General features: G+C 42.7%; 2 protein-coding genes across 3 annotated transcripts in view; both read left to right on the plus strand.

Moving 5' to 3' along the window:
• Nucleotides 1-462: 462 nt before the first annotated feature.
• HAUS8 (HAUS augmin like complex subunit 8) lies at nt 463-6,929 on the plus strand. Its single transcript, XM_062618684.1, has 10 exons — nt 463-547; nt 824-909; nt 1,182-1,266; nt 1,916-2,029; nt 2,409-2,485; nt 3,074-3,145; nt 3,636-3,794; nt 4,349-4,490; nt 5,188-5,329; nt 6,081-6,929. Exons 1-10 carry the CDS (start codon nt 478-480, stop codon nt 6,199-6,201), a joined length of 1,068 nt encoding a protein of 355 aa, XP_062474668.1. The 5' UTR covers nt 463-477; the 3' UTR covers nt 6,202-6,929.
• An 8,240-nt stretch (nt 6,930-15,169) lies between these two features.
• Nucleotides 15,170-24,162, plus strand: part of CPAMD8 (C3 and PZP like alpha-2-macroglobulin domain containing 8) — a 44,685-nt gene continuing 35,692 nt past the window's right edge. Inside the window, exons 1-13 of one of the 2 annotated variants that reach the window (XM_062618694.1) lie at nt 15,170-15,387; nt 17,601-17,752; nt 18,447-18,469; nt 19,495-19,660; nt 19,795-19,847; nt 20,296-20,313; nt 21,271-21,325; nt 21,454-21,567; nt 22,365-22,449; nt 22,650-22,758; nt 23,005-23,232; nt 23,404-23,574; nt 23,949-24,077. In XM_062618694.1, the coding sequence (XP_062474678.1) occupies nt 15,305-15,387; nt 17,601-17,752; nt 18,447-18,469; nt 19,495-19,660; nt 19,795-19,847; nt 20,296-20,313; nt 21,271-21,325; nt 21,454-21,567; nt 22,365-22,449; nt 22,650-22,758; nt 23,005-23,232; nt 23,404-23,574; nt 23,949-24,077 (1,386 nt within the window). In that variant the 5' untranslated portion in view covers nt 15,170-15,304. The remainder of the gene's footprint in view (nt 15,388-17,600; nt 17,753-18,446; nt 18,470-19,494; nt 19,661-19,794; nt 19,848-20,295; nt 20,314-21,270; nt 21,326-21,453; nt 21,568-22,364; nt 22,450-22,649; nt 22,759-23,004; nt 23,233-23,403; nt 23,575-23,948; nt 24,078-24,162) is intronic. The other variant, XM_062618695.1, reaches the window with a different exon arrangement.

The following is a 24,162-nucleotide window of genomic DNA, read 5'->3' on the forward strand; positions in this document are numbered from 1 at the left end:
TGCTCGGCTTGGCCCTGCTCCGTCTGCAGCTTCCCACAGAGGGAGCCGGTGCTCGCCGGGTGTTTTCTGAGGTAGGAAGCGAGGAGCAAGAGCGGGCGGATTTGGGTGAAAGCCGAAGAACCGCAGTGCTGGGAGCGTCACCTCACGGTGCTGCTGGGGGGGGGCGTCCCGCTGTGGTGCAGGGGCTGGTTGCGGTGCTCACCGCCTTTCTCCAGCCATTTCTAGGAGCCCCGGCATCCCCACCGCCGCTGCAGAGAGCAGCCTCCTCTCTCCGAGGGTCTGGGGAAGGTTTGGGCCCCGTTGTGACCCCCCCACCTGCGGCTCGGAGGCTGGTTCTATTCTTCCGCCCCGACAGGGGGTGCGCTGTCGGAGCCGGAGCGCGGCCGGCGCTGCTCGCGCGCCACCGTTCGAACGCGGCGGAGGCGGGAAGGAGCGGCCCGTTGCCGCTGTTGGCGGCTCCCGCTCCGCCCCTGCAGGATGTCCGCCGGCGGGAGCGGCCCCGGGGCTGCTGTGGCAGGCGGAGGAGAGCCCAAGACAAAGAGGAAAGGTGAGCGAGAGGGTGAGCCCGCTCCGGCTGAGGCGGGAAGCTGAGGTGGGCCCGCTCCGGCTGAGGCGGGAAGCTGAGGTGATCCCGCTCCGGCTGAGGCGGGAAGCTGAGGTGATCCCGCTCCGGCTGAGGCGGGAAGCTGAGGTGATCCCGCTCCGGCTGAGGCGGGAAGCTGAGGTGATCCCGCTCCGGCTGAGGCGGGAAGCTGAGGTGATCCCGCTCCGGCTGAGGCGGGAAGCTGAGGTGATCCCGCCTGAGCTCTCTTTGCTCCTTCAGGAGGAAGAATCGTGAAGTCTCGCTACCTGCAGTACGAGAAGAAGGACGTCAAGAAGGACTCCCAGAGGCATTTGGATTCCTCCCTGGTGAGCTTAGGTGCTGTTCAGCGAAGGGGTGGAAACGATGAGGGCGGCTCGGACGTGTGGCAGCCAGACTGCTGGGGTTATGAGGGAGTTATGGGATGATGCGGAGATGCAGAGTGGGGTGGGAATTTGGGACAGTGCTCAGATGACTTGTAAAGCACTAAACAGCCGTGGGATTATAGTTGTTTATTGTCAGCATTCAAGTGGGGGGTAAGACACAGTGCAGATTGCAGTCACAGTGTACAGTTCAGTCTTATCTGTTTCTTGATTGTCAGGGTGCTTCAGCAAAGTCCACTTCTAAACCGTCATCTGCAGTTACAGCAAGAACAGTTTCTTCTCGGAAATGTAGAACTCCTGCTGGTAGGTTTTACCAGAGTTTCAAAGCTGTTCTTTTGTGAATTTGTATTTCTAACCTGTGGAACTCTTACCAACTCTAAAATGTTGCTAAGAGATCGTATTTTGTATTAACTGCACTGCTGTCAGTTATCTGAATTAATTAATTTGATGTGGGATTAAGAGGGGTAAACTCAAGTGCATTAAACTCTTGTCCGGATCTGGAATTGCATCATTTGATTGTCTAAAATAAGCACCTCTCATGCCTTCTGCCTATGGCTTTGAACTGCTCTTTTACTATGCCCTCACCATTGCTCTGCTTTTTTAAAATTTAGTATTTTCAATAAACCCAGTGTAAAGGGCTGAAAAATTCCTGTCTGCAAAACAGTTTTTATTTCTTTGGGTTGCAAAAAGCTTTCTGCAAGGCCTTGTCTTGAAATATCCTGAAGAAATAACATTGTTCCCTCTTAACATCTGAGTGTTGTTGACCTGTGTTTAAGACAACAGCCTGCACTAAGTTATCTCTGTGTAAGAGAGGGAGTATGCTAATGATGCATATAAAGTACATGCGTAAAAACTTGTGTAAGGTTGCCACGTTACTGAAAGAATATGGAACTGTGAATTTGTGCCGAGCCTGTTCTAATTCTTTTAGTTTGATAACAACTTCTTTCTACAGGTGTTGCCTCCAGCTCATTAAATAAAGGTAGTTTTGAGAAATGTTACTTGCAGTCCACTTTACTAGATGAGGCTAAAGCTGATCTGCCGGACATAGATCTTTCAGCTGTTAGTGGTAAGCTTCCACTTCTGCTCAGTTCCTTGTTTTATTATTTTTGCTGCATGTGCTGTAACTTGTGATAAGTAACCCTTGTATTCTTCTATATTCACAAAAAGATTTTGTTAAATAAGACTAATGTTGTTTCAAGTGTCTTTAAGTGGAGGTATTAAGACCTCCAGGGTTTAAATTAACTTCAGTTTTAAATATCTTTTGTGTGTTCTTTTTGTTTACAATTGAATATTAAAGGACAAAGTACTCTGAATATTTGTTCCCTGGCACTGCACCAGCTACTAGGAAGGAGAAAAATAACTGTTACTGCTGAGCCCAGGACATATGTTAACCCATTGTATATACCTTGGTAGAAGAGAGCAATAACTTTTCTGTTATGATTCAGATAAAAGCACGCGCAAAAAGCCTTCTGATTCAGAACCTCGTCACAAAAAAGGTACACGTCAAAACTTTGAAGCAGAGGTGAGTCACTGCTTTCATTTGTTAAGCACATGTATTTTGAAATGCATGAAATGAAGATTTTGTCTTTAATTTTGATAACAACTGGGATGATTATCCTGGGATGACCTAAAGTCAGAGGATAAGTCTTTTCTACTGATAGCGATGTTTGCGTTGCTTATAAGGTGCTCTAATGCTGTCTGAAGCTTTGCTTACATTTCCTGTGGTAAAGAATCTGCTCCAGTTGTAGCATCCCCTCAACTGGCTTCTTTTTGTATTCTTATTATCTTTAAATATTTTCTGACATTTTTGCACAGATCACTAATGTTCATTCAGTCTAATTTGAGGTGCCTTGTTTAGGCATCTCATTCAACCTAGCACTGAAACTTCAAGTTCTCTACCAGTGTTACCTGCTGAAAATGCTTTGAAAAGTGGTGGAACAAAGAGGTATATTTAATTAACAACTTGTTTTAAAAAAAAACAAACTGTTTTCACTGAGCTGACGGTTGTTGATGATGATTCTGGGCACAAAATGGACTTTCAGTAATTTATTTGAATATGTAATTGTTTAAATACCAAAATTGATCTAGTATATTCTGTTCTTTTTCGAAGGAAAGTGATCCTGATGATGTAATAGAAGAACTGGAATCTCAGACACTGCTTTTAACTTACCTAAGACTAAAGGTGAGATTCAGTCAAGTATTTGGTGTTTCAGGTAGAAGAACTTGATATTCAGGAATTGTTTAACTTCTTGTCTGTGCCTTAAAAGCTGCATTTTGAGACTTTCTGTGTTGATGGTTATAAAATTATATGACTTGCTTTGAAAACTCTTAGAGTGAATCCAACGTCGGTTTGTTAAGCTTTTGCTGGTCCTTCATGAGGTAGGGATGCACAGAAGTTTTGGGAATGCCAGAAAAGCGTTTGGAGTTCAAGGTTGTAGCAGTGACTTTGTTCGCTCAGTGTTGTACAAGTACACTTCTCCTTTACAAAAAACATTTGCGGGGTGGGGGAAGAAGATGGCGGGGATAACATACTGTGCTCATTGCATGAGGTCTCCAGTTCAGTAACTGAAGCTCTTTGACCTGGGCCACGGCTTACATTTGTTTATTCAGAGTGTGTTAATTAACCTGGATATAGTATTAATTTAGCTGTGAATATTTTTTGGATGTAATAGGCAGAAAAAAACCTTGCCAAGCTGGAGAAAGAAGCAGAAAAAAACTTGTTAATGTTGTATGAAGAAAAGGAGAGAGAACATAAGAAGCTCTGTGAGTTGAAGCGTGACATTCTACTTCAAGAAAGAGAGCAGAAACTTAATGATGCATTAGACAAACAGGTAGGCTTTATTACAATTTATGCTTCTCCTATATTTAAACAAGCTCACTTATGAGGTGAGCTTTGTTCCCTTTATTCAGGGGAGGTATCTGTGCTTCTGTGGCCTGCTGGGGTACAATTTTATGCATCTTAAACAGAATACATATGTACTTCCTGTTGTGGCATGTAACGCTCTCTAGTAACCTAAGCAAATGCCTTTGTCCTTGTTTTGCTGTCCCTCTTGGATAGTCAGGAGAATTTAGAACTGTCAGGCATGCAATAGGCAAACACTGATTGTCAGAGCAGTCTGCAGCTGGTGCATAGGAGATGGGAGTATCATAAGCCCCATGAGCATCCTGCAGTTACACAGTTGTGTCTAGAGCTGAGGTGCTAGCCCTGAGACGAGAAGTGAACATCTTTATTTGTCTTCTATTTAGATGCCGGACAGCAGTAGGTCTGGCCTGGTTGTAAGAAAGCAAGTTGCTAATGAATAACAAAGTTCTTTTGAGATTTAATTTTCAGAACTGAACCTGTGTTTGCTTTTGAAGAAATGTTGGTTCCTCATGTCTTTTTCAGATGGATTTACTTTCTTCCCTTCTTCCTGTTTGTGAAGAACTTCAGGAGAGGTATAAAAGATTTGCAGTTTCCCTGGATGCCACTAGACATGAATTACCCATAAAGAATATTCACATAGAAGGAGATATGCAAAAATACCTTGGTATGAAAATTTGATTCATCAGACTTGCTTTTAACTGTATTCATGGCTTTCCTCCTCCTTTCTTCCTGATGAAGTAAGAAAGTTGCTGAAGTACTGTTATCTCTTATTTCTCTGTTAGAGGGGTACACTTGCACATGTTTCTTGCAGAACTAGTGCTTGAATGCATCGTGTGTTGTCTAGAATCAGAGAATGTTTGTTAATGAATTAGTACTTGTGGTTTGTATTGAAGTCTGGACAAAGAGTTACAGTTTTAAACTGCTGGTGGGTAAGAAAAGAGATTCTTGGCAACGACTTAACTATCGGTATGTTATCAGCACTATTCTGAGATTAAAGCCAAAACACAGCACTGCACCACCTACTAGGAAGACAATTACTTCTACCCCAGATGAAACCAGAACAACAGGAAATTTTGAATGTTTAAAACTTGTTCTTTCTCTTGCATTTGTCATAAAAATCTTTGACATACTCTAAATGAGAGCTTGATTAGCCATTTTAATAGCCTCTTGCTGGTCACAATAGCTAAAAATAATTTGGCTTTCACAGTTTTCTCATGGTGTGTTTGTGAAAGCTGAACAAACAGTAGGTTTCCATCTTCTAATTCACTTGTCTCTGTAGTTACTGCAGTTATTATGTAATCTTGTATTAACTTATGCCACTTTGCATTTTTTAATAGTATCTTTAACGTCTCCTATTGTAGAAGAACTGCGAAAACAGTTAAAGATCTCAGAGGAGCTTCTGACAGAACTTACACCAAGCTACTCGGAAGAAAGTACAAAAGCATTTAGCATACTGAAAGAGCTTAAAGAAGTGTCTCAGGAAGTGGATGAAGAGCTTCAAAGGTATTTACAGCAATCAGTTGAAGACTCATTGGCTAAATATTCAGAGGAAAATCTGTATATGTTGCCAATATAGATCAAGAACATATATTGGGGAAGGATGAATTGAGGGGATAGTAGCACTAAGTTTAATTCTGTTCAGTTCATAGCGAACACCCGTATTTGTGTCCCTACCTTACCTATGGTCAAAGGTGGTTGTGGTTTTTCGTTTGTGTATTTTAAGCAAACTGCTTTAGTGTGCCACTCTCTGACACTAGCTGAGAAATTTGGTGAACAATAGCCCTGATAAAGTACAAGTATGCAGGAGAGTGGAGAACTGCAGGACACAGAGTGCTTCTAGTTTACTTTTCTGTCTTAAATAATAACCATGCAAGTATCCATTAGGAGGTATGAGGAGCACAGAAAAGTTGTTTTTTTTTTCCCCTCAGATACTGTGTCAACAAATACGAAGTATTGCTGAGAGTGTAAAGAAGAGATGAAGCATGATATATTTCCTTTACTTTCTTTGTTGCCCCAGAAAAGATTACAGCTGAAATCTTAGCAGATTGATAGACCATAAAGCCACGTATCCCCCCTCCTGCAAACTGCCCCTCCTCTCCTCCAAATTCTAGCCTTTGGGAAGAAACTTCATGGTTTACAGTTTTTCTTCTGGTGGCTCCTTGGTAGGAGAATGATGCAAATGTCCAGGCTTTGGGCTTAAGCAGGAGTTGTTACCCCCCAGAGTAACTGATATAACTTGCTTCCTTTGTTCCAGGAGCTTCACAAGAATGCTGAACCTGTACTCTGAAGTTAGTAAAGAAGTTTCTCTGTGTAACCAAAGAAAATGTGAAGAGAAGCATGGACTAGATGTTATGAAGCGCTGGTACTTCAAATAAGTTTGTGTATTGTTTTGTTAAGTGGGGGTTACTAAGTCAGTGCCAGCAGATTTGTTACCTTTTTACTTGTATGAAAGTATAACTTGTCCAAATTTTCAGTTATACGAGAATATGAAACCAGCAGCACATGTGCTTACTGATAAGGAAAAAAGGAGTTTTGTTCTACATGCTGTCCCATGAGGAGACTTTGATTTTGAACGTGAATTTCTGTGACCCCTTTCTCATCCCTTTCTGCCTTGACAGTACTAAAAGGTAAAGAATAAGAAAAGTTATTGGCAAATATAGGCTATGTATTATGAAAGTTCTTGGTTTACTTTCTTGTACTGGTTTCGGGGACACTGATTTGCATCTCTTTCCAAAGTAGTGCTCCTTACAGAACAACGTATCAGAATCTAGATGTGGAATTGCGTATGTGGTACTGCGCATCTGCTGATCTTGTTAGGAGGTTCTGTAGGGATGATAATTGGTCCCTCCATGACCAGCTTTTGGAGGAACACTTTATTGTCCCTTATTTCTGGATTTGCTGAGAGGAAAAGCTACGTGGGTAGTAAGTAACGAGGCTGATAGTTGTAAGGAACTCAAGTTACTTGTAACAAGTGAAAAGTTTTGGTAACTTGTTGCCTAATTGTGTCAGAATCAAATTATTAAAATCATAAATGCTTTTGTATTCATCTGACTCCTCTTGAAGGAGTTTATTCTTTTTAATAATAAAGACTATTTTCCACTGCGATATCAATAGCATTCATGTTTGAGTATCTTAACTGATTTCCTACAGAAGCTTTTGATTCTGTCTGGGCTTACACAGGGCTAGTGCCACACAATATATGTGGTGATGGACTTGCAAGCACTAATGAGCCCCAGTGTCAAGCCAGGACCTACTGGCACCCAAAGTGCTGAGGCCAGAAGACTGTGAATGTTCAGAGAAACCTCAAACGTAACTACTGAGTAAGTGCCTGGGGGTGAGTGGGATCTGTTACGAACATACATGCCAGATGTGGCATGTTTTCTCAATGTACTTTACATTTTTGCATATGGAATGCATTTCTCTCTGAAAGACATGCTGTATCCTGTTTTGTTTTGCTGTTTTGTTTTACCTATGGAACCTCTTTCTGTGATGGTTTTTTAAAAGCTTTGCTTTGCATTGTCTGCAGTGGTACATTTATGGCTTGAGCTGTGTCTAGAAAGCTTTGGGGCCTGCTCAAAAGTATTGGAGTGTTCTCCTTGTACTCCTTGAAATGCTATTCAGACTTTCTTCATTGTATTACTGAGGGTCTAACTAGATTCTCGTCTCCTTTTCATAAAAATTAGTAGTATATTAAGCTACAGTAACTGGATCAGTAAGATGTGCCATGCACTGGCTGACTAGGTGATACGTACAAGCTACTAAGACCCTCCTTGTATATCATATCAGTGCCATTTTTGTGGCAGCAGCTTATCCATGAGCTATTAATCTGTCACTTCTTCTTCCTCAAACATGTTTAGATGAGCTGCACTTAATAGTTCCCTTGTGATCTGCCATTCAATGCATGGGTCATAGGTCCTGCACCCAGCAGAACCATGCTCTGGGTCAGGGGCCTGAGCTGCACCTACAGCGTTGGCCGCTGGATGGGGGACTTTGCTAAGCAGTCAAGTTGTAGGTTAGCTGTTTGATTTTGATGAATAGAGATCTTGGCAGAAAGGCTCCTATATGATGAAACTGCTGATCAAACAGCTGGTTTTCCTAGGATATTTCCTATTATATTTCTTTGGATAATATTTGTGTCCTCGTGCCTTTAACCTGCTTATGATAAGCTGTCATTCTGAGACTCAGAAGGCTCTAAGTGTGAGGGAGGAGAGATGAAATGAAAATCAACTTCATAGAGTCTTGATAGTTCAGTCTGTGCACGGACATAAGTCAGTATGTCTTTCCAAGGACTTCCTGACAGTAGACCTTATTGTTGGTTTAAAAAGGATTGTATTTTTTAAGGAAATACTTTTAAATTAAACCCATCTTCAGTTAAGTGATTTTCTACCACTAAGTTACTGCTGTATGTATGGGCCTTGAAGCAGTCTGGTGTAGTGGAAGGTATCCCTGCCCGTAGCAGGGGATTGGAACTGGATGAGCTTTAAGGTCCCTTCCAACCCAAACCATTCCATGATTTTATGCGATAAATATATATACACCCCCCCCAAGTGTTACTGCTACAAGAGGCAGCAGTAAAAATTTTCACTCTAAAGTCAAGTGGCATGCTGTTAGTTCTCTTCCTTGAAGAAGGGTGGTGGAGAAAGGTTTCTCTGGCCATGAATGTTTGGGGCAGTAATTCGTCCTTGCTGCTGCAGGTGGCAGCCGTTGTCTATGCAACAAGCCTAAAGCAAAGTGGGAGTCCTGGAGCTAAAGGCCAACTGCATGTACAAAACAATAAAGAGCCTGGGGACGTGCAGTCACTGATACAGAAGAAGCATAGGTGTTGATTTGAACCTTCTGGCCCTTCTTTTCCTTAAACTGAGCACTTGGGTAATTCTTTGTGCAAATGGTAGAACAAATGCTAGATAAACCAGCTCAGCCTCTCCAGGAAAGGTTTCTAAGCTATTTTAAACTGAGACTTTTCCATCTTGATTTTCCTGAATGTTCTTTCTAAGTGGTTCTGTTTTGGCTTTTTACAGAAGTGTTTTAGGCTCCTCCACCTTGAAATAGCCACAGAATTAGATGCTGCTATATTTAACACTGTACAAACAACAACAAAGAACTGCAGAGTCACTGGAGCAGGAGCTAAGCAGATGTGACACCACTTATTTTGTGTTTTCCACTTGTTTTCTGACAATGTCACATGCTCTGAATATCAGTCGGAATCCTGAACAACTTAAAGGCTCTTTTTATTCAGGTTATCAATCTTTTTTCCTTTTTTTACCTAGAATTCATAATGTTCTCCTTTCTGTAGCTTGGATCAATGTAGATTTAATTTTATTCTGTGAATTCCTGCTGTACTTACTAGTGATGTATTCATCTTTCAGGCCAGAAGTTCTTATTGACCCTTTCTTAACATTCGTGTATCGTTAGATGCTGGGATTTTTTGGTGGGGGTGGAGGTCTAAAAACTGAAAGCAGATTGTGAAATGAGCCAGTTAGGCCTGAGAACCTGTGAGGGAAGGGGGGGAGCACAGAAATGTAAGTACTCATCCACTGCAAAATTTTCTTAGTCGACTAAAAAGCCTTTGGCAAAGATGTTCAACTAGGTTTGCACTGCACAGATTGCCCTGTCTGGATTCTGGTGGGGTTGGGGAGCTCCGGCCATGTTCTCTTCAGTTATGTGAATGTTGACTGACTGTTTTGGGCACCAGCTCGGAAGCCTGCAAGAGGGTAAGCAGGGCTCAAGGTGAGGGAGCATCCCTGTTGCCCATGGTGTGCTACAGTAGAGCTAAAGCCCAGGAGGCCCATTTGTCTCTTCACCACTACCCCCGACCCTGCAGTTCTTTTGTTCACACTAGCTTCAAATGAAGCTGATTCTTTGCTCATCAACAGCAAGTAAGCAGCTCATGACCCCAGCAGATGTTTCTGCATTTTAGGCTAATGAGAACTTATTGGATTACTGCAGTCTTCCCTGCCTCGGAGTAAATACCACTTTGTTGGAGATCCGGAAACTCATACTGAATATGATAAACAAACTGCTGGCTGGACTGTGATTGCCAGGACATGAAAAGAGTTCCACAGCAGCAGAAGATGTAAGAGCTCTGAAATGTAGAACTGAGCCACACCAATTAAGAGCAGTTGCAGTGATTATGTGAGCATTCCTGTTCAACTCACAGAAATGAGTTTAGGTTGTTTCTTCCTCTGCATTTGTGTGTGGTCTGGAAAGCAAGCACTAGGCTGGAGGATGAGCTTTGCAGAATAGTCTCAAATGCCTCTCATCAGTTCCTTTTAAAAACATTTCTGTGATAATGTATATGCAAAGGCCTATCGAGTTTCTTGCTATTTCAAGATCTTAAATTTCATGTGTCAGGGAAGCAAACACAGTTTGCCTCTTGAGACATAACAAATTTTTTGTTTATATAGATAAGATGTTCGGAGATGGCCTGTGGCATATCAAAACTTAATTCCTTGGTATAATATCTGCTGCGTATGTCTTAATGACAGCCACTTCGGATTAAGTACTGTGCTCTATTCCTGTTCTAAGTCAGCATCTGCCCATAAGAATGACTGAAATAATAGGAAGAAATAATTTTGTCAAGAATTAAAATGCTGTACTACTGCAAAAGATCAGTCTCTCTTGTTCTAAAGATGATTCATAAGCATTTTTGGCAGAACTATTTAATAATTACATTCTCAATACCATTTTCCTGTTATATGCTACTCAGATTATGTTCTTATTTTAAATGTGCTCTTTATCCTTTCCTTGTAATTTTATTCTAGATATGCTTGTATTCCCGGGAGGCAGGATCAGCCTTGTTCCTACCACTCTGTATCTGGACTGATGTTTCCTTGTTGCTGGTAAACTTGCAGTAAGTAATGTGGCAAAGCCAATGGGATCCTTGATTTGCAGTTATCAGTTTCTACATTAAATACCTGTGTTTGGCTAACAGAAAGGAGGCTGTCACAGGAACACAAAGGCAGAACAAAACTGGGAGTTAAGGAAATGGGTGTGGGTTCTTTTACCATGAATATAATGCTGTAAAAATTAACTAAGACCTTATTCTTGCTGACAGTATGTGATGATCAACATGAACGGTTTTCTAATTGGAAGGGGGGTCAAATGATTCTGTCTTCCCTAAGACTGATGACTTGTCTGGTTTTTATTTTTCACCCACCTTCTACTGAAATCTAGTATGTACAGGACTGAATGCAAAACTAAACGATTAGCCTTGGTTTTACTGCAGTAGCTTTTCTTCTGTGCACAACTTATACATGTGTGCTCAGAGTGAGGATTACTTCCTGTACCTTCAGATCTGGTTATCTGTGTGATGAGTTAAGAGTAGTCATGCTGAGGCAGTTCAAAGGGCTAATTATTAATGGTGTGATCCTAACACTTGATTCCTATGAATAGCCTTACTGATTTTAATGTTGCAGTTGGGAAGGGAAACAAGAAGAGATACAGCTGAGAGTGGCAGTAGTCTGGCAGTACAAGAATGAGTGTTATTTAGTGCTTACTGTTAATTCTAGTTTTTGATTGGCAAATACCTGTCTGAAATTGTAGCATTGCACATAAATTATTTATGAGGCAGATGGGAGGTGGGGGAGGAATTCTGCAGAATAATGATGAGAACATACAAGAGGTCAGGATGTAACTTACATCTAGTCAAAACCAATATAGATGTACTCACCCTTCTCTGTGAACTGCAGGCAATCACCTTTGACACACCAGTACAGCCATACCAATGCACTGCACACTTTCAACCTGAACAAGTGCCGTAAGATTCCTAAAATTTCGTGAGGAGCAGAATTACGTGTTTTGTAAAGGAAATAAAAATCTGAGCTATGCACAGGGCGGGTGGGTGGGTGAATATGGGCCAAAGATCTGACTGCTGAATTGTTTTTATACATAAGCAGAACTTGCTTTAAACTCCTAACTCTTACCAGATGTGGGTTGCAGGCGGCTGCTGGAATTCCAACACCTGTTGCATCACACTGAATAGGATTCATTTTGGCAAGCACAGAAAATTCCATTTCAGTAACTAAATAGTTTGAAATGATATCTAAAGCTTTTTTTATTTTCCCCCAAACCAAGCTGATTCCAGCCTTATTTACAGGATTTAGCATACTTTCATAATTAGAGGATGGCTTGCAGTCTTCAGAGACTGTAATTGCCTGACAGTTCTTGAAGTCAGTAAATATCAAATAGAATCCATTTGGAAGACATCTCTCCTTTAAAAAGAAGTTAATGATGACTTGAAAGGGTTCTGCTCCCCATGATGATCGCTGATTTCTGAAATGTAGAAACACACAGGTTTATGGTCAAAAAGATGCTAGCATTATGCTGGAGATGATGGAGCTTCACCTGAGGGGTGGGCTCTGCTGCATTCACCTGTTCATTGCTGAATCCTGTTGCTTCCATCCCCATAGCTTTTCCAAGGGAAAATGTGGGTCTTTGAGGAATGGATGTTCAATGGCGTGTTGTGAGTTTTTTGGTACCTACCCCATGGATCTCAGGCATGAGTCTGTGAGAAGCCATTTGAGGGTCTGCTGTAGAAAGAGTTAAGTGTAAAGATAATCCTGTTTTTTGAAAGCATGCTGCTATTTCAGCCAAAACATACCTGGTCTCTGCAGGACTATTACCAGTATCATGGTTTTGATAGGGGAGGTACTGTACATTGGTTATAGGCTGCTGTACCAGGAGAAAGCAGAGGGGTTGAATTTTCATTTTGCCTCTTTATTGTCTTTAATCAAAGGATTCAAATGTGCTCTTAAGTGTTCCCCTCGGGAAGGAGCCTAACATTAGTATTGCTGCTTTGCAGACAGGGAAATACCAAGGTATACGTACAGGGTTCCACGGATATCCGAGAATATGGTGAAGCTGAAACAGACTTTGGAATTACCAGATTTTGGTTTATCTTTGAGTGTTTTCACTTGTCTCGATATTAAAACACCAAAACATTCCCATTTTAACACACTCTTTCATAAGCTGCTTTTCATAATTTCCCGAGCACACCAGCCAGGCTTTATCTGTATGGTTCTAGAGTTTGAATGAGTTTGAATAAACTGAAGGGGAATGCAGCAGTAGGGAAGAATCTGCTCTTTTAGATGTAGACACTCCAGCTATTTCCATGTCCAGTTCAGTTGCAATGGCCAAGCTGTGGTATAAAACTGAGTTATTTTAAGAGTGTCGTAAACTGTTTGAAGTGAGTCCTAAGTTTGACAGTGTTGGTGCAAGTTAAGGTTGATCTTAACTGTGCCATAGTTGCATTTAGTGTGGGGAAAGATACAACTTGTGTTCTAGTGAAACATCTGTAGCAAAACCCAGCTCTTAACAAATGGGAATGGTGGGCGCTGTGGTTAATTCCATGTAAAACCCGTGTGATGGCAACTGAACTGATGTCACCCCAAAGGCTACTAATGCAGGGTTTGTGGAGAGGGTTCATGTATTTAATTAACATACTCTGAACAAAATGCATTACCTGTTCTTATAGACACTGCCTTGCTTATGTCAGCGACCAGTGTAGCTGTTACAACTAGTACAAGAGTGGTAGTACCATTTGAGTACAATTCTACATTTCAGAGGAATGGGAGATCCAAGGAACCACCCTATTTCTTTCAAAGATGGAGAGAAAAGATGCATTAGGAGGGCCTCCTCTTGACTTCATGCTTTCTGGCATGTGTCTTCAATTTGGGGCACACGAGAGAGTCCCTTGGTAGATCTCACAGTGTCGTTTTGTCCTGTGGAGACACATGAACGATGAAGTGAGGAGGAGAAGAGCAGTTGTGCTTAACCAGCACACCAGCAAGCAAGGTTGATTCAGCTCACAGCTGAAAGCTGCTCCAAGGCATTCTGCAACTCCTCCCACAGCTGAACTAGAGCTAGAAAAAACCCATTAAAAAGAACCATTCCTGAGGTGGTGAACAATCTTTAAACCGTCCTCATTCAAGTAGGGAGAGCATTATTCTGCTGTTCTTACTGTGCTAAGTAAAGTTCCCTCAGTTCTCCACCCTCATCTTGAGGACTAGGGCAAGTCTTAGAACAGGATCTGTAGACTAGTGTTAGTAGAGGATTGTTCAGATAAGGGTGAGTGGTTTAAATAAGTGATTCCTTTAAAACGTATTAAAAAGCTGCTGATTTCAAGCTGCTGCTTTTGTTTTATTATTTTGAAGAGAAGTCCTATTAAAACCACTGAGTTTCAAACAAGATGCAGACTGTTGCCCTTCTGGTGATGGACTGAGCAGCCTTTGAAGGTGTCAGGGAAACCTCACTCAGGACTGAGTGAGTTCTGAGTGCTCACTAGGAATGACATTGCTGAAATATGGTGATGGAAAGAATTTGAAGATGGAGGAAAAGCAGTTTAGAAGTTTAGCAGCTTTAGCAACTTAATTTGCTGTTTTTCTTGGCAGGAGCTGGAAGAAAGTACCTTTGGTAAGCTATGGAGTTGACTTCAGGATACAAATCTGTGTTTTTGCTCAATAAAACACTGGGTTCCATATCAGTTATTTTTAGAAGGAATGGACTGAGGTTCAAACAATGGCATTAACCAAGGGGAAAAGTAGGTGTGGTGGTTTTCTACTTTTTTCCTGTTTTCCCAGCTGTTCACCTGAGGCCAGGGGTGTGTGTGGTGGGGAGCATGATTCAAAGTACCTACGCTGAGGGTTTTCATTTAGCCCTGAGCTCTGTTGAAGCACGTCTGGGATCCTGCATTGCCTGGGTTGTCCCCAGCAGGGATCAGAGAAATCATTCCTTGATACCTGTATCCACCGCTGTGAGATAGGGCATTTATTGTGTCACCTTGAATCTCAGTTATTGCTTTGGAAAGGCTTTTCTCTCGGCTGTGTGAGTGGAACTCTAGTTGCACCCTCTTCTTCAGGCTGGTGTAGTGCGAGCTCCCCCTCCTGTCCCAAGCCCCTGCAGTAGACACGGGCTGGGACAGCGACATGGAAATGGGTGGACCAGGGCCCATGGACAGAGTGGTACCAATCCTGACGCTAGTTAGGGGCTGGAAAGCGGTTCTTTAGCGGCGCTCGGCGGAGCGCCTGGGAGCGCAGGGGCTGTTAGCGGGAGCAGACCCCGCAGGGCTGCTGCGCCCCGCTCCGAGCCGGTGGGAGCTGGAGGAAGAGAAGTTCCCGCATGGGTGTGAGCAGGAGGAAAGAGGGGAGCCCGCGCAGGTGCTCTCCCCGGGCCGGCTGCCGGGAGGATGGTGAAGGTGCGGAGCGGCGGCTGGCGCCGGGGGCGGGGGTGCGGGGCCCGGCCCCTTCCCCCGGTGCACGCTGTCAGGAGCGGGCGGGGAGCCGCAGACAAAGAGCCGGGGCCGGAGCCGAGCGGGCACCGGGGCCAGGAGGAGGCGGCCCAGGGGCGGGGACGCGGCAGGGGCGGGGGCCAGAGGCACCGGGGAGCCGAGCCCGGGAGCGGGGCGGCGGGGGAGCTCGGGCTGCGCTCGCCGGGAACAAAAGGCTCCTCCTGCCCGCGGAGAGCGCCGGGGCTCGGAGCACCATGCCCCGCCGGCAGCCCGGCTGCGCCTGGCCGGTGCTCTTGACCCTCTGCAGCCTGAGCGCAGCCCAGCCCCGGCAGCGGCAGTAAGTACCGGGAGGAGCGGTGGGGAGGGGGTCTTGTGAGTGAACCCCTCTGCTCGGTGAGGGCTGCGCCGGCCGCTTAACAAAGCCTGGAGGGGCTGGGGTCGGGCAGGCGAGCTGCGGCGGGTCCCGAGCCTGGCGGCACGTTTGGACTCGCCGGTGCAAAAGTGCATAGCGCAGGGTAAGGGGGAAGCGAAAAAAACCAGGCAGCAAGCCTCCTTAGAAATACCTGCCTGTAGCTGCTCCGGCGGGCTGCTGCAAAGCTTTTATCTGCAAACAATTATTTAAGGAATCCAGGGTGTTGCGCAGGGGCTGCCGTTGTGCTTGGGATGGGTGAAGGTAACGTTAGTTGCTCCCGAAGAGCATTCTTGTGGGGAAAATCATCTGGGGAGAAACATTGCACTGCTGGGCAAGTCCTCTGGCTTGTAGAAATTGAATCCACAGCTCGTTCCAGGGTGTTTAGGTTAACTTTGATTAAGGTTTGCTTTGTTCTGTAACCCTAGCTTATTATAGCCCCTCAGCATCATGAATAGCTGCATTAACCGAGTGCCATGGAGAACTTATTTTCACTTGCTTACTAGAAAATATTCCCAGTCCTGCCAAGTTTTGGCATAACCTGGCAGAGCTGTTAGTCAAATGTGCTTAAAGGATCTGTCCAGTCACTGTCAAGTTAACTGTTTAATAGCCAAGTTAAATACTGAGCATTCGAACACCATTTATTAAGTGATTTAAATGACCATATCAACAGAGTGATGCTTCAAAAGGAGCTGCAGCAGTTCAGAACAATGTGAATACATGTGCTTCACATATGGCACCGTAGTGCTGTGCTTGTGTGACAGTTTGAATCTAATCAGCTCATACTGGCTGCAGCTGGTACTCCTTTTCCCTCTGCAACTAGACCAGCTATGTCTGTCTTACCAAGAATTTGCAGGCTAAGTAGTAACTCTTTACTGTTGTTTATTATTGTCCTAATGAATTTTCAAACCTGGCAACCATAAGGTTTTGAATCTGCAAGTACCCCATGCAATTTAAGTCAAATGCCACAGGGATCTGAACTTCCTTTGGGGGTAATGGGATCTCCATGGCAATGAAGCCTGCTGAGAGAGAAACATGGGCTTGGAATTTGATAAAAGATGACTTGGGGGGCTGTAAAACACCATCATCCTCATCCCAAAGTGATAATTAATCACAAACTAAAACAACCTGGCTCATGGAACTGTAGAAAGGCAAGGGCTGAGAAAATGGGCTTAAAGAGTCACTTGAGGAATTGCCTTGTTTCAAAAGAAATCCTTTTGGGTAGGAAAAAACCCCAGAAAGGTGTGTCACGAAGAGAATGTAAATGTGTTGCTTCCAGCCCAGCGCATCAAAGAGCTCAGGGGCTGTAATGCTTTTAGTTGACAAGTTCATGGCACAGTGCCATTCAGTACGGAGGACTGGTGCAGATTCCATTGAGAAACACAGGGATTGTAGCATATATGGGAGGTCGTCTGGGGTGGCTTTAAAACTGTGGGTTTGTGTGCTTGCTGAAATAATGCCTTTCTGCCAGGGTTTGTAAACTGGCAGGAGGTAATTGTTTGAATAAAAGTGGTAGTAAAACTGAGAATTTGAGCCCAATCTTGTAACTGCAGTTTCTGGGCCACTTCTATGCAGATTGGAAGATGAGATGCGTATGTATGTGAGCCTGATGTTCGGAAAGTGCTGAGTATCAGCACTGAGAGTCCCTTCTTGTTTTGTAGATCAAGTTGAAGCCATGAAGATTAGTTGAGGTAAAATGTAAGAAGTATCTAAACTGCTTCAAAACAAAGTATTATCTACAAAATCCTACTGGAGGTTCAGGTCCCTCCTTATCCTTTCATGGACTTCAGATTTTCTATGATTAGCTAGTTACATATTTAATTTCTTTATATAACATAGGCTTGTTTATAATATATATGCAATAAAGATCAATATTACTCCTTTAAATACCAAATCTATTTAAATACTAAGCATTTATAAGCCACTTAGGCTCTGTTCATTTCTCTGTGCATTCTATGTCCATATTATGCCTATTAGATACAGACCTAGACTGCTGATGGTCACAAGCATTGACCCTACGGGGGCAAATATGTTACAGAATAGTAATTTCTTTTCCTTCTGCTATACATAAAGTGGCTTCTAAATAAAGATCACACTCTTGCTGCTGTTCTTGACCATCCACTTCCAATTTTGCTCCTCAGGGGCTATTTGATCGCAGCACCTTCTGTTTTCCGCTCTGGTGTTGAGGAAGCTATAAGTGTAACCATCTTTAACTCTGTCAAGGAGACAACAGTCCAGATTCAGTTAGTAGTCAAAGGAGAAACTGTGTCACGGGGCCACGGAACAGTTCTGGGTAAGTTCCTGTAATTCTGAGCTTGAGAACTAGTTTCTAAGTTGAGGTGTTGTGGAAGCACATCTGTCTTAGAGAATTGCTTTAGGTGATAGCAGAACTGGAAACAAATTACTGTTTAGTTCATTGGCTGCTACTAAATGTTTTCGGTTGGTTGTGGTGATGGGGTTTTGATGTATGTGATTTCAAACAGCCAAGGCTGATAATTTTGGAACACTAAGACACACAGCCTGTATAACTGATATTCAAGAGTTTCATAATGAAAATCTTTCCTTTTGAAACCTGAATGCCTGACACTGAGGAGCTGTGTGAAGTGTAAGTTGACTTTAAAGAAAGATACAAAATCTACATCATCATCATTATTTTCTACCCTTATTTTGAGGGCTGGAAATGCAATTTCTGTATCTTCAGGACTGAGTATTGCTGAAAGAGGTGGTATTACTTGTGCATTTGGATAAATGCACAAATCAAAGACAGATTCCTCTGTTCTGTGTGGTAAGACAAAAGGTGTTTTAATTATGTCCAACTTAATACTGAATGAAATTAGTGCAGATGAAATCCAGTAGTGCTGTTCTACCACTGCTAGTAGTGGTGTAAGCTCTAAAGTAGGCAAGATTTGGGTAGTCTGGCTCTTTAACCATCATGTTAGTACCTTAGCTTGAGAAGAATAATGTGCTCTCTCTCTTTCTCGTTTTAGATAAAGGAACAATTAAACTGAAGGTGAGTGTCAATTCTTTTAAGATGGTTTTGGTGAAAGCGTAAGGGACTTGCCTTCAACCACAGCAGTGGAACAGGGAACAGTTCTATTGTATTACTGCAGCACAGCATAGATGCTTTCACTGCACCTGCTTGCATCACCCATGTTATTGGCCTGTAAGTAAATTAAAGCCTTTGATTTCCAGAAGTCTACCCAGCTGGGTGATGGCCTATTGTGACTGATAGGATCTCCTTTGCCTCGGTGGTGTACCCCTGAGTTTTCTTTGCCTTTCCTGTAATTATTATATGGCTGTTCTATCCTGCCAGTAGTTAGACTGTGCCTGGGATTTAGGATCTAGAAAGGGTTTGATGTTTCCCCATCCTTTACTGTGCTAATATACAAACTCATAAATATCTCTTCCTTTCTTTTTGGGAAGGTGTAATATAGACCTATGTGGTAGGAAACATCAGCAGTTACACCAAATGCTAGAGGTTTCTTTATCCAAAGACGCTAACTGTTGTATAAAGCCTGCAGTCTCATTGCTGATTTGATTTGCTGACCTTTTACAATATTTATAATATTGTCAGATATTTTACTTCATAATTTTCAATCTAACGTAATTTGAAAAGTCATTTATTTCTCTGAGCAACTGTTTGAAAATGTGCCTCTTTGGGGGTTTTGTGTCTGGTTTGGGTTTTTTTTGGGGGGGTGGAATTTTATTCCTCTATCAAAATGAACCAGGTTCATTTCCCCATGTAACACACCTTCTGTAGTAGAAGCTGCACATGTAGATTGAACCTCACTTTGCTCGAGTGCTAAAGAAAGGGGAGAAGAGAATTTCCTGCCATGTTTTTAGCATGACTTAACCTCCTTTGACATTTATGTACTGTAAAAGTTCTAGTATGTTCTTCATCTTCCTTTTATGACTAACACAGTTACACTGAAATGCAGCAGGTGGCTGCTCCTTGCTCAGTTCAGTGTCACTTATGTTCCCCAGAAAGCTGAGAGGCTTTTCTGTGTCTTCCTCACCTCATGGTTTGTTTTCTAGGTGCCTTCAGGACTCCGTGGACAGGCACATCTCAAAGTCTGGGGCAACCGGCATCTAGCAGAGGAAGGCTACATTTTCCACAACTATACCACAGTAACCATTGATAGCAAAGGCTCATCAGTGTTCATCCAGACTGATAAACCTGTCTATAAACCCAAGCAGAAAGGTAAAGTGACCGTGGAGAACTTGCCAGATGCTAGGACTGCTTTCAAGCAAAACCCTTTTCAGGGATAAATTCTGGGATGAGGTGCTCTGTTCACTGTTGTGATGACTAACACGTTTCTTCTTTTCTTTTTCTAGTGTTGATAAACCTCTTTATGGTGAATTCTGACTTGAGACCAGTCAATGACAGGGTAAAGAAAACTTTTCTTTCACACTGTAAAATATGATGCAATATTTGGCAAGCTGCGTTTTATTCTAATCTACATTTATGCAGAAATATACTTGGATTTTTAAAGCTATTCAGCCATATCTTGTGATTTACCTTGTAAGTTTATTTCATTTGGTGACGTTACTGTTAAAGGAGAATACACACTTTTGTAGTGCTAGCAAATAGGATGTAACTATGCCAAAACAGTTAGAGCAAAGTCTCTGAAGTGGCCTCTATTTAGGTAATGCACAGATACACAAAGTATGACTTTTCCAGTTAGATGGGTGAATGAAATGTGTGTTTCTCAGCTACTCTTGCCAAAGAAGAGATATTTAAACTTCATCAGTCTGTGCATCACACCTTGCTTCAGCACAAGAAGCAGAAAAGTAGCTTTGTTTCATAAAGCCTTTTATTCTTTTCCTTTCTTTCAGATTGAAGCTTATGTGGTGGTGAGTATCTGTCTGCCAGTCATGTAGCATGCATCCTGTAGAGGCACAAGATTCATGTAGCCATAAGAGGAACAAGTCATACATCTGCACCTTTTCAAGTCCATTACGGCTATTCCCAACTGTAACCTATGCAATTATCTCTATCCCTGTGTCTTTAACTGATCTTTGTGTCCTGCTTTTTTGTTATCACCAACAAATATACTTGTCTTCTACTTCAGTTTCAGCAATCCATTCCCATTTTTCAGACTGAGAAGAACTGGCTAGATTCATTGGGGTTTATAAATGTAACAGTCCCACTCAATTTCTCCCTTCTTTCCAATGCAGACACACTCCTATCCTTCATCTGGCTGGGCTGATATAGCAGGGCCAATCTCATCTCTGCACCCAAACATTATGATAGTGGACAATAGAAATTCATGGCAAGGAAAGGGTGCTCCTGTCTTCTTCCTTCTGAGGTGAATGAGAGGTTCCTTCTGTGTCTAGTCTTTTATTTTTTTCCCATGTGTTTTCCTTAGCTGTCAGCAAGCAGAAGAACTCACCCTCTTCTCTTGTTTGCATTTAGTCACAGATATAATGCTGACAAAACCAATGGGATTAATTTCATCTGACTTTGTCATCTAAAAATTGCCTTGTTAGTTATACAGCTCCCTTTATGAGTAGAAAGAGTCTTCAGAGGCCAGTTCCTCACATGCAAAATTGGTGTCTTAAGATAGGTGGAAGATCTGCCACTTGACAGTGTTTGCTGTGTGTATTGGTTACACAAGCAGAGTCTAAATGAGTACTGCACTTTAGACAGCAAGTACCCCTGGTAAAGTATCCTCAGAGAAGCTTTTGACAGACATTAGTTACATGTGAGCTGTTAATGAAGTGTATATATTCTTTGTTGCAAACTGAGTTAAACGTATTAGTGATACTCATTTTCACTGTGACGTTTCTCCTTCCTAAACCACTCTGCAGGATCCTCGGGGGTCTCGTATGATAGAGTGGAGCAATTTGAAACCATTTTGTTGTGGTGAGTTTCAGATGCTTTTTTCTCAGTGTATTGTTAGTTGCCTTTGCTCCTGCTGAGTTGTGTTCAATAAGCCTTGACAAGGGCTGCTGAGTGACACAGAGCTCACAGAACGTTGTTTCCTTTTTCAGGTATTGTGAATATGACTTTTCCTCTGTCTGACCAGCCAGTGTTTGGTGAATGGCTCATCTTTGCTGAAATGCAGGGACACACATACAACAAATCCTTTGAAGTTCAGAAATATGGTGAGTTGTATCCAAATTGGCTTTGATTGTAACCCAAGTGCACTGGGAAAAACAAAGCATTATGAAATGTTTTTACCTGAGATGAAACACCAGGACATTTAGAGTGTCATGAGGAAGAATTCTTTAGAGGCTAGGGACGTAGCGATATAAATACTTGGCTTATAGGGATATGGATACTTCAGGGATATAGACACTTACAACTTAACCAGGCTCCTTGTTCCTGTCCTCCGTAAAGTAAAGGACTTGGAGTGTCAAATTGCCCAATTCATTTTGCTTTGGAAAAACTCTTGAAGATGCTTTCAGTCTGTCAGTGCTCTCCTTCCTTTCCCAGAGCCCTCCTTGGAATTAGGAATTACTTTTCAGTCTCAGAGTTCCTCTGTTTGATGCAAGGTGGCCATTGTTACACCCAGCAAACAAGCTAGGATATCTGACCTGATCACACAAGCCTGTTTATAGCCACTAACAACTACTAATCTCTCGGCTCTATTCCCAACACATGATGGAGGAGTCGGAGCGAGTTGTCCTCTTTACTGTAGCTAAGAGAAGAAGCTTGTGCTCAAATCCTGGCTGAAGTAAAAATCCCCCTTAAGTAAAAATCTAGGGTGTTTTGCTAAGGGTGTCTTGCTGAGAGATTCCTGGTTTGCTGCTTTTGTTGCGCCAGTTCTCTGCTGAGTGCTGTCCTGTCTCACATTAGCTACACTGCACTCATCCCACCACCAGCAGTGATCTTGCCAGTGCTTTTGCTATCATCTGGACAATCGGATCTTGAAAATCTGTTGTATTTCTTTTCATTATAGTGTTACCAAAGTTTGAGTTGCTGATTGACCCCCCTCGCTACATTCGTGACCTTTCACTGTGTGAAAAAGGAACTGTCCATGCCAGGTAGGAACATGGCCCAGGGAAAGTTTCCTCACTATGAATTATGGTGCAGCCACTGGAGCTTGGATCTCATCTGCTGCAGGCTTTTCAGATGGTTTCTTGTCATGGTTTTCTAGCTGTGCAGCTCACATAGTAGCAGCCTTGATAGACTCAGGAACACAAGAAACAGCTGGCAGTTAGGAATGATCTTCTTTGCATTTCAGATACACGTTTGGAAAACCAGTGACAGGAAAGTTAATTATCAACATGACAATAAATGGCGTAGGGTACTACAGGCATGAGGTGGGACACCCTGTCCTCAAGACCACCCAGGTGAGTGAGACCATTGAGGCAGCTGTGATAAAATGCCTGATTTGTACTCTTTGGCGTGAATACCACAGCTCTGTTTGGTGCTGCTGGTGGGAGACCTGAAAATAAATGGATAAGTGCAATAAATATTTTCATTATGCTGGACCAATCACATATTTTTTTATGTGTCTACACTTTAGATTTGGCTTCTAGACCCTTTTGGAATGTGGATGCAAACTTACATTTCCCTTCCCTCAATCCATTTTGCAGATTGATGGCTCTGCTGTCTTCGATGTGTGTGTGAAAGACATGATGCCAGCTGATGTTCCAGAGCATTTCCGAGGCACAGTCAACATCTGGGCCACAGTGATCAGCTCTGATGGGAGCAAGCAGGTTACTTTTGATGACTCAACGCCTGTCCAGAAACAGCTGATTGATATCAAGTACTCCAAAGATACTAGAAAACAGTTCAAACCTGGACTGCCTTATAAAGGAAAGGTAAGATTAAAAGTAGAGATGCTGCCATGTGGCTGATATCAGGTTATACTGACTTGATCCCAGGATGTTATGCCATGTTCTGGTGTGGTTTTTTCCACCTGCTGTTTGTGTCATTGAGTGGAATTGCCTATAATGTAAAAGCTGTTGTTCTATAAATGAAACGCTGTGTAGGTAGAAGTCACTTACCCTGATGGAAGTCCAGCTGACAGAGTCACTATCCGAATTAAAGCTGAACTCACACCAAAGGACAACGTTTATACAAGTGAACTGGTATCAAGAAATGGCCTGGTGGAGTTTGAAATCCCCTCCATCCCTACAGCTGCCCAATATGTCTGGCTAGAGGTGGGTGAGAGCTCTTTATAGGATTAGTGGGCTTTAATGTAACTAATCTTGTCAAACCTGCACTTTATAAATCAGTGCTACAAAGAGAAATCAGTGCCTTTTAGCTTCAGCTTCTTGATTTAAATGCAGCAAACACTTGCTTTGTTTCTTGCTGCCAATAGAACTTAGGTTGATGACCATCATGTAAAGATGCTTCTCCAAATACAGCTTAACAGGGTAATAAGGGTCCAATATTTGGAGTACTGTTGCTATGTAAAAAAGATGAGAGATAACTGCTGGAAAGTATAAAGTGGGAGGTGGGGACCCCGTGTAAGAAGAGAGTACAAATCAGGCTTTCTATACATGCATAACATTCAGATGTAACTTTTGTTAAGACCAAAGTGACAGCGATTGATGGAAAACCATCTGGGGATCAGTATCTGCCAAACTACTTATCCATCAGTAGCTGGTACTCGCCCAGCAAGTGTCACATCCAGCTCCAGGCACCAGATAAACCTTTCCAGGTATGTTGGCGTCGTACTCCGTCATAGCAACAACTGCATTTCTTGGCTTAAATTACTTTGTTCTAATTAAATTTCTAGCCGCTTC

The sequence above is a fragment of the Pezoporus occidentalis genome, unplaced genomic scaffold, assembly GCF_034315485.1.
Source record: "Pezoporus occidentalis ecotype Australia unplaced genomic scaffold, CSIRO_AGI_Poc_V1 ctg202, whole genome shotgun sequence".
NCBI classification, from domain to species: Eukaryota; Metazoa; Chordata; class Aves; order Psittaciformes; family Psittacidae; genus Pezoporus; species Pezoporus occidentalis.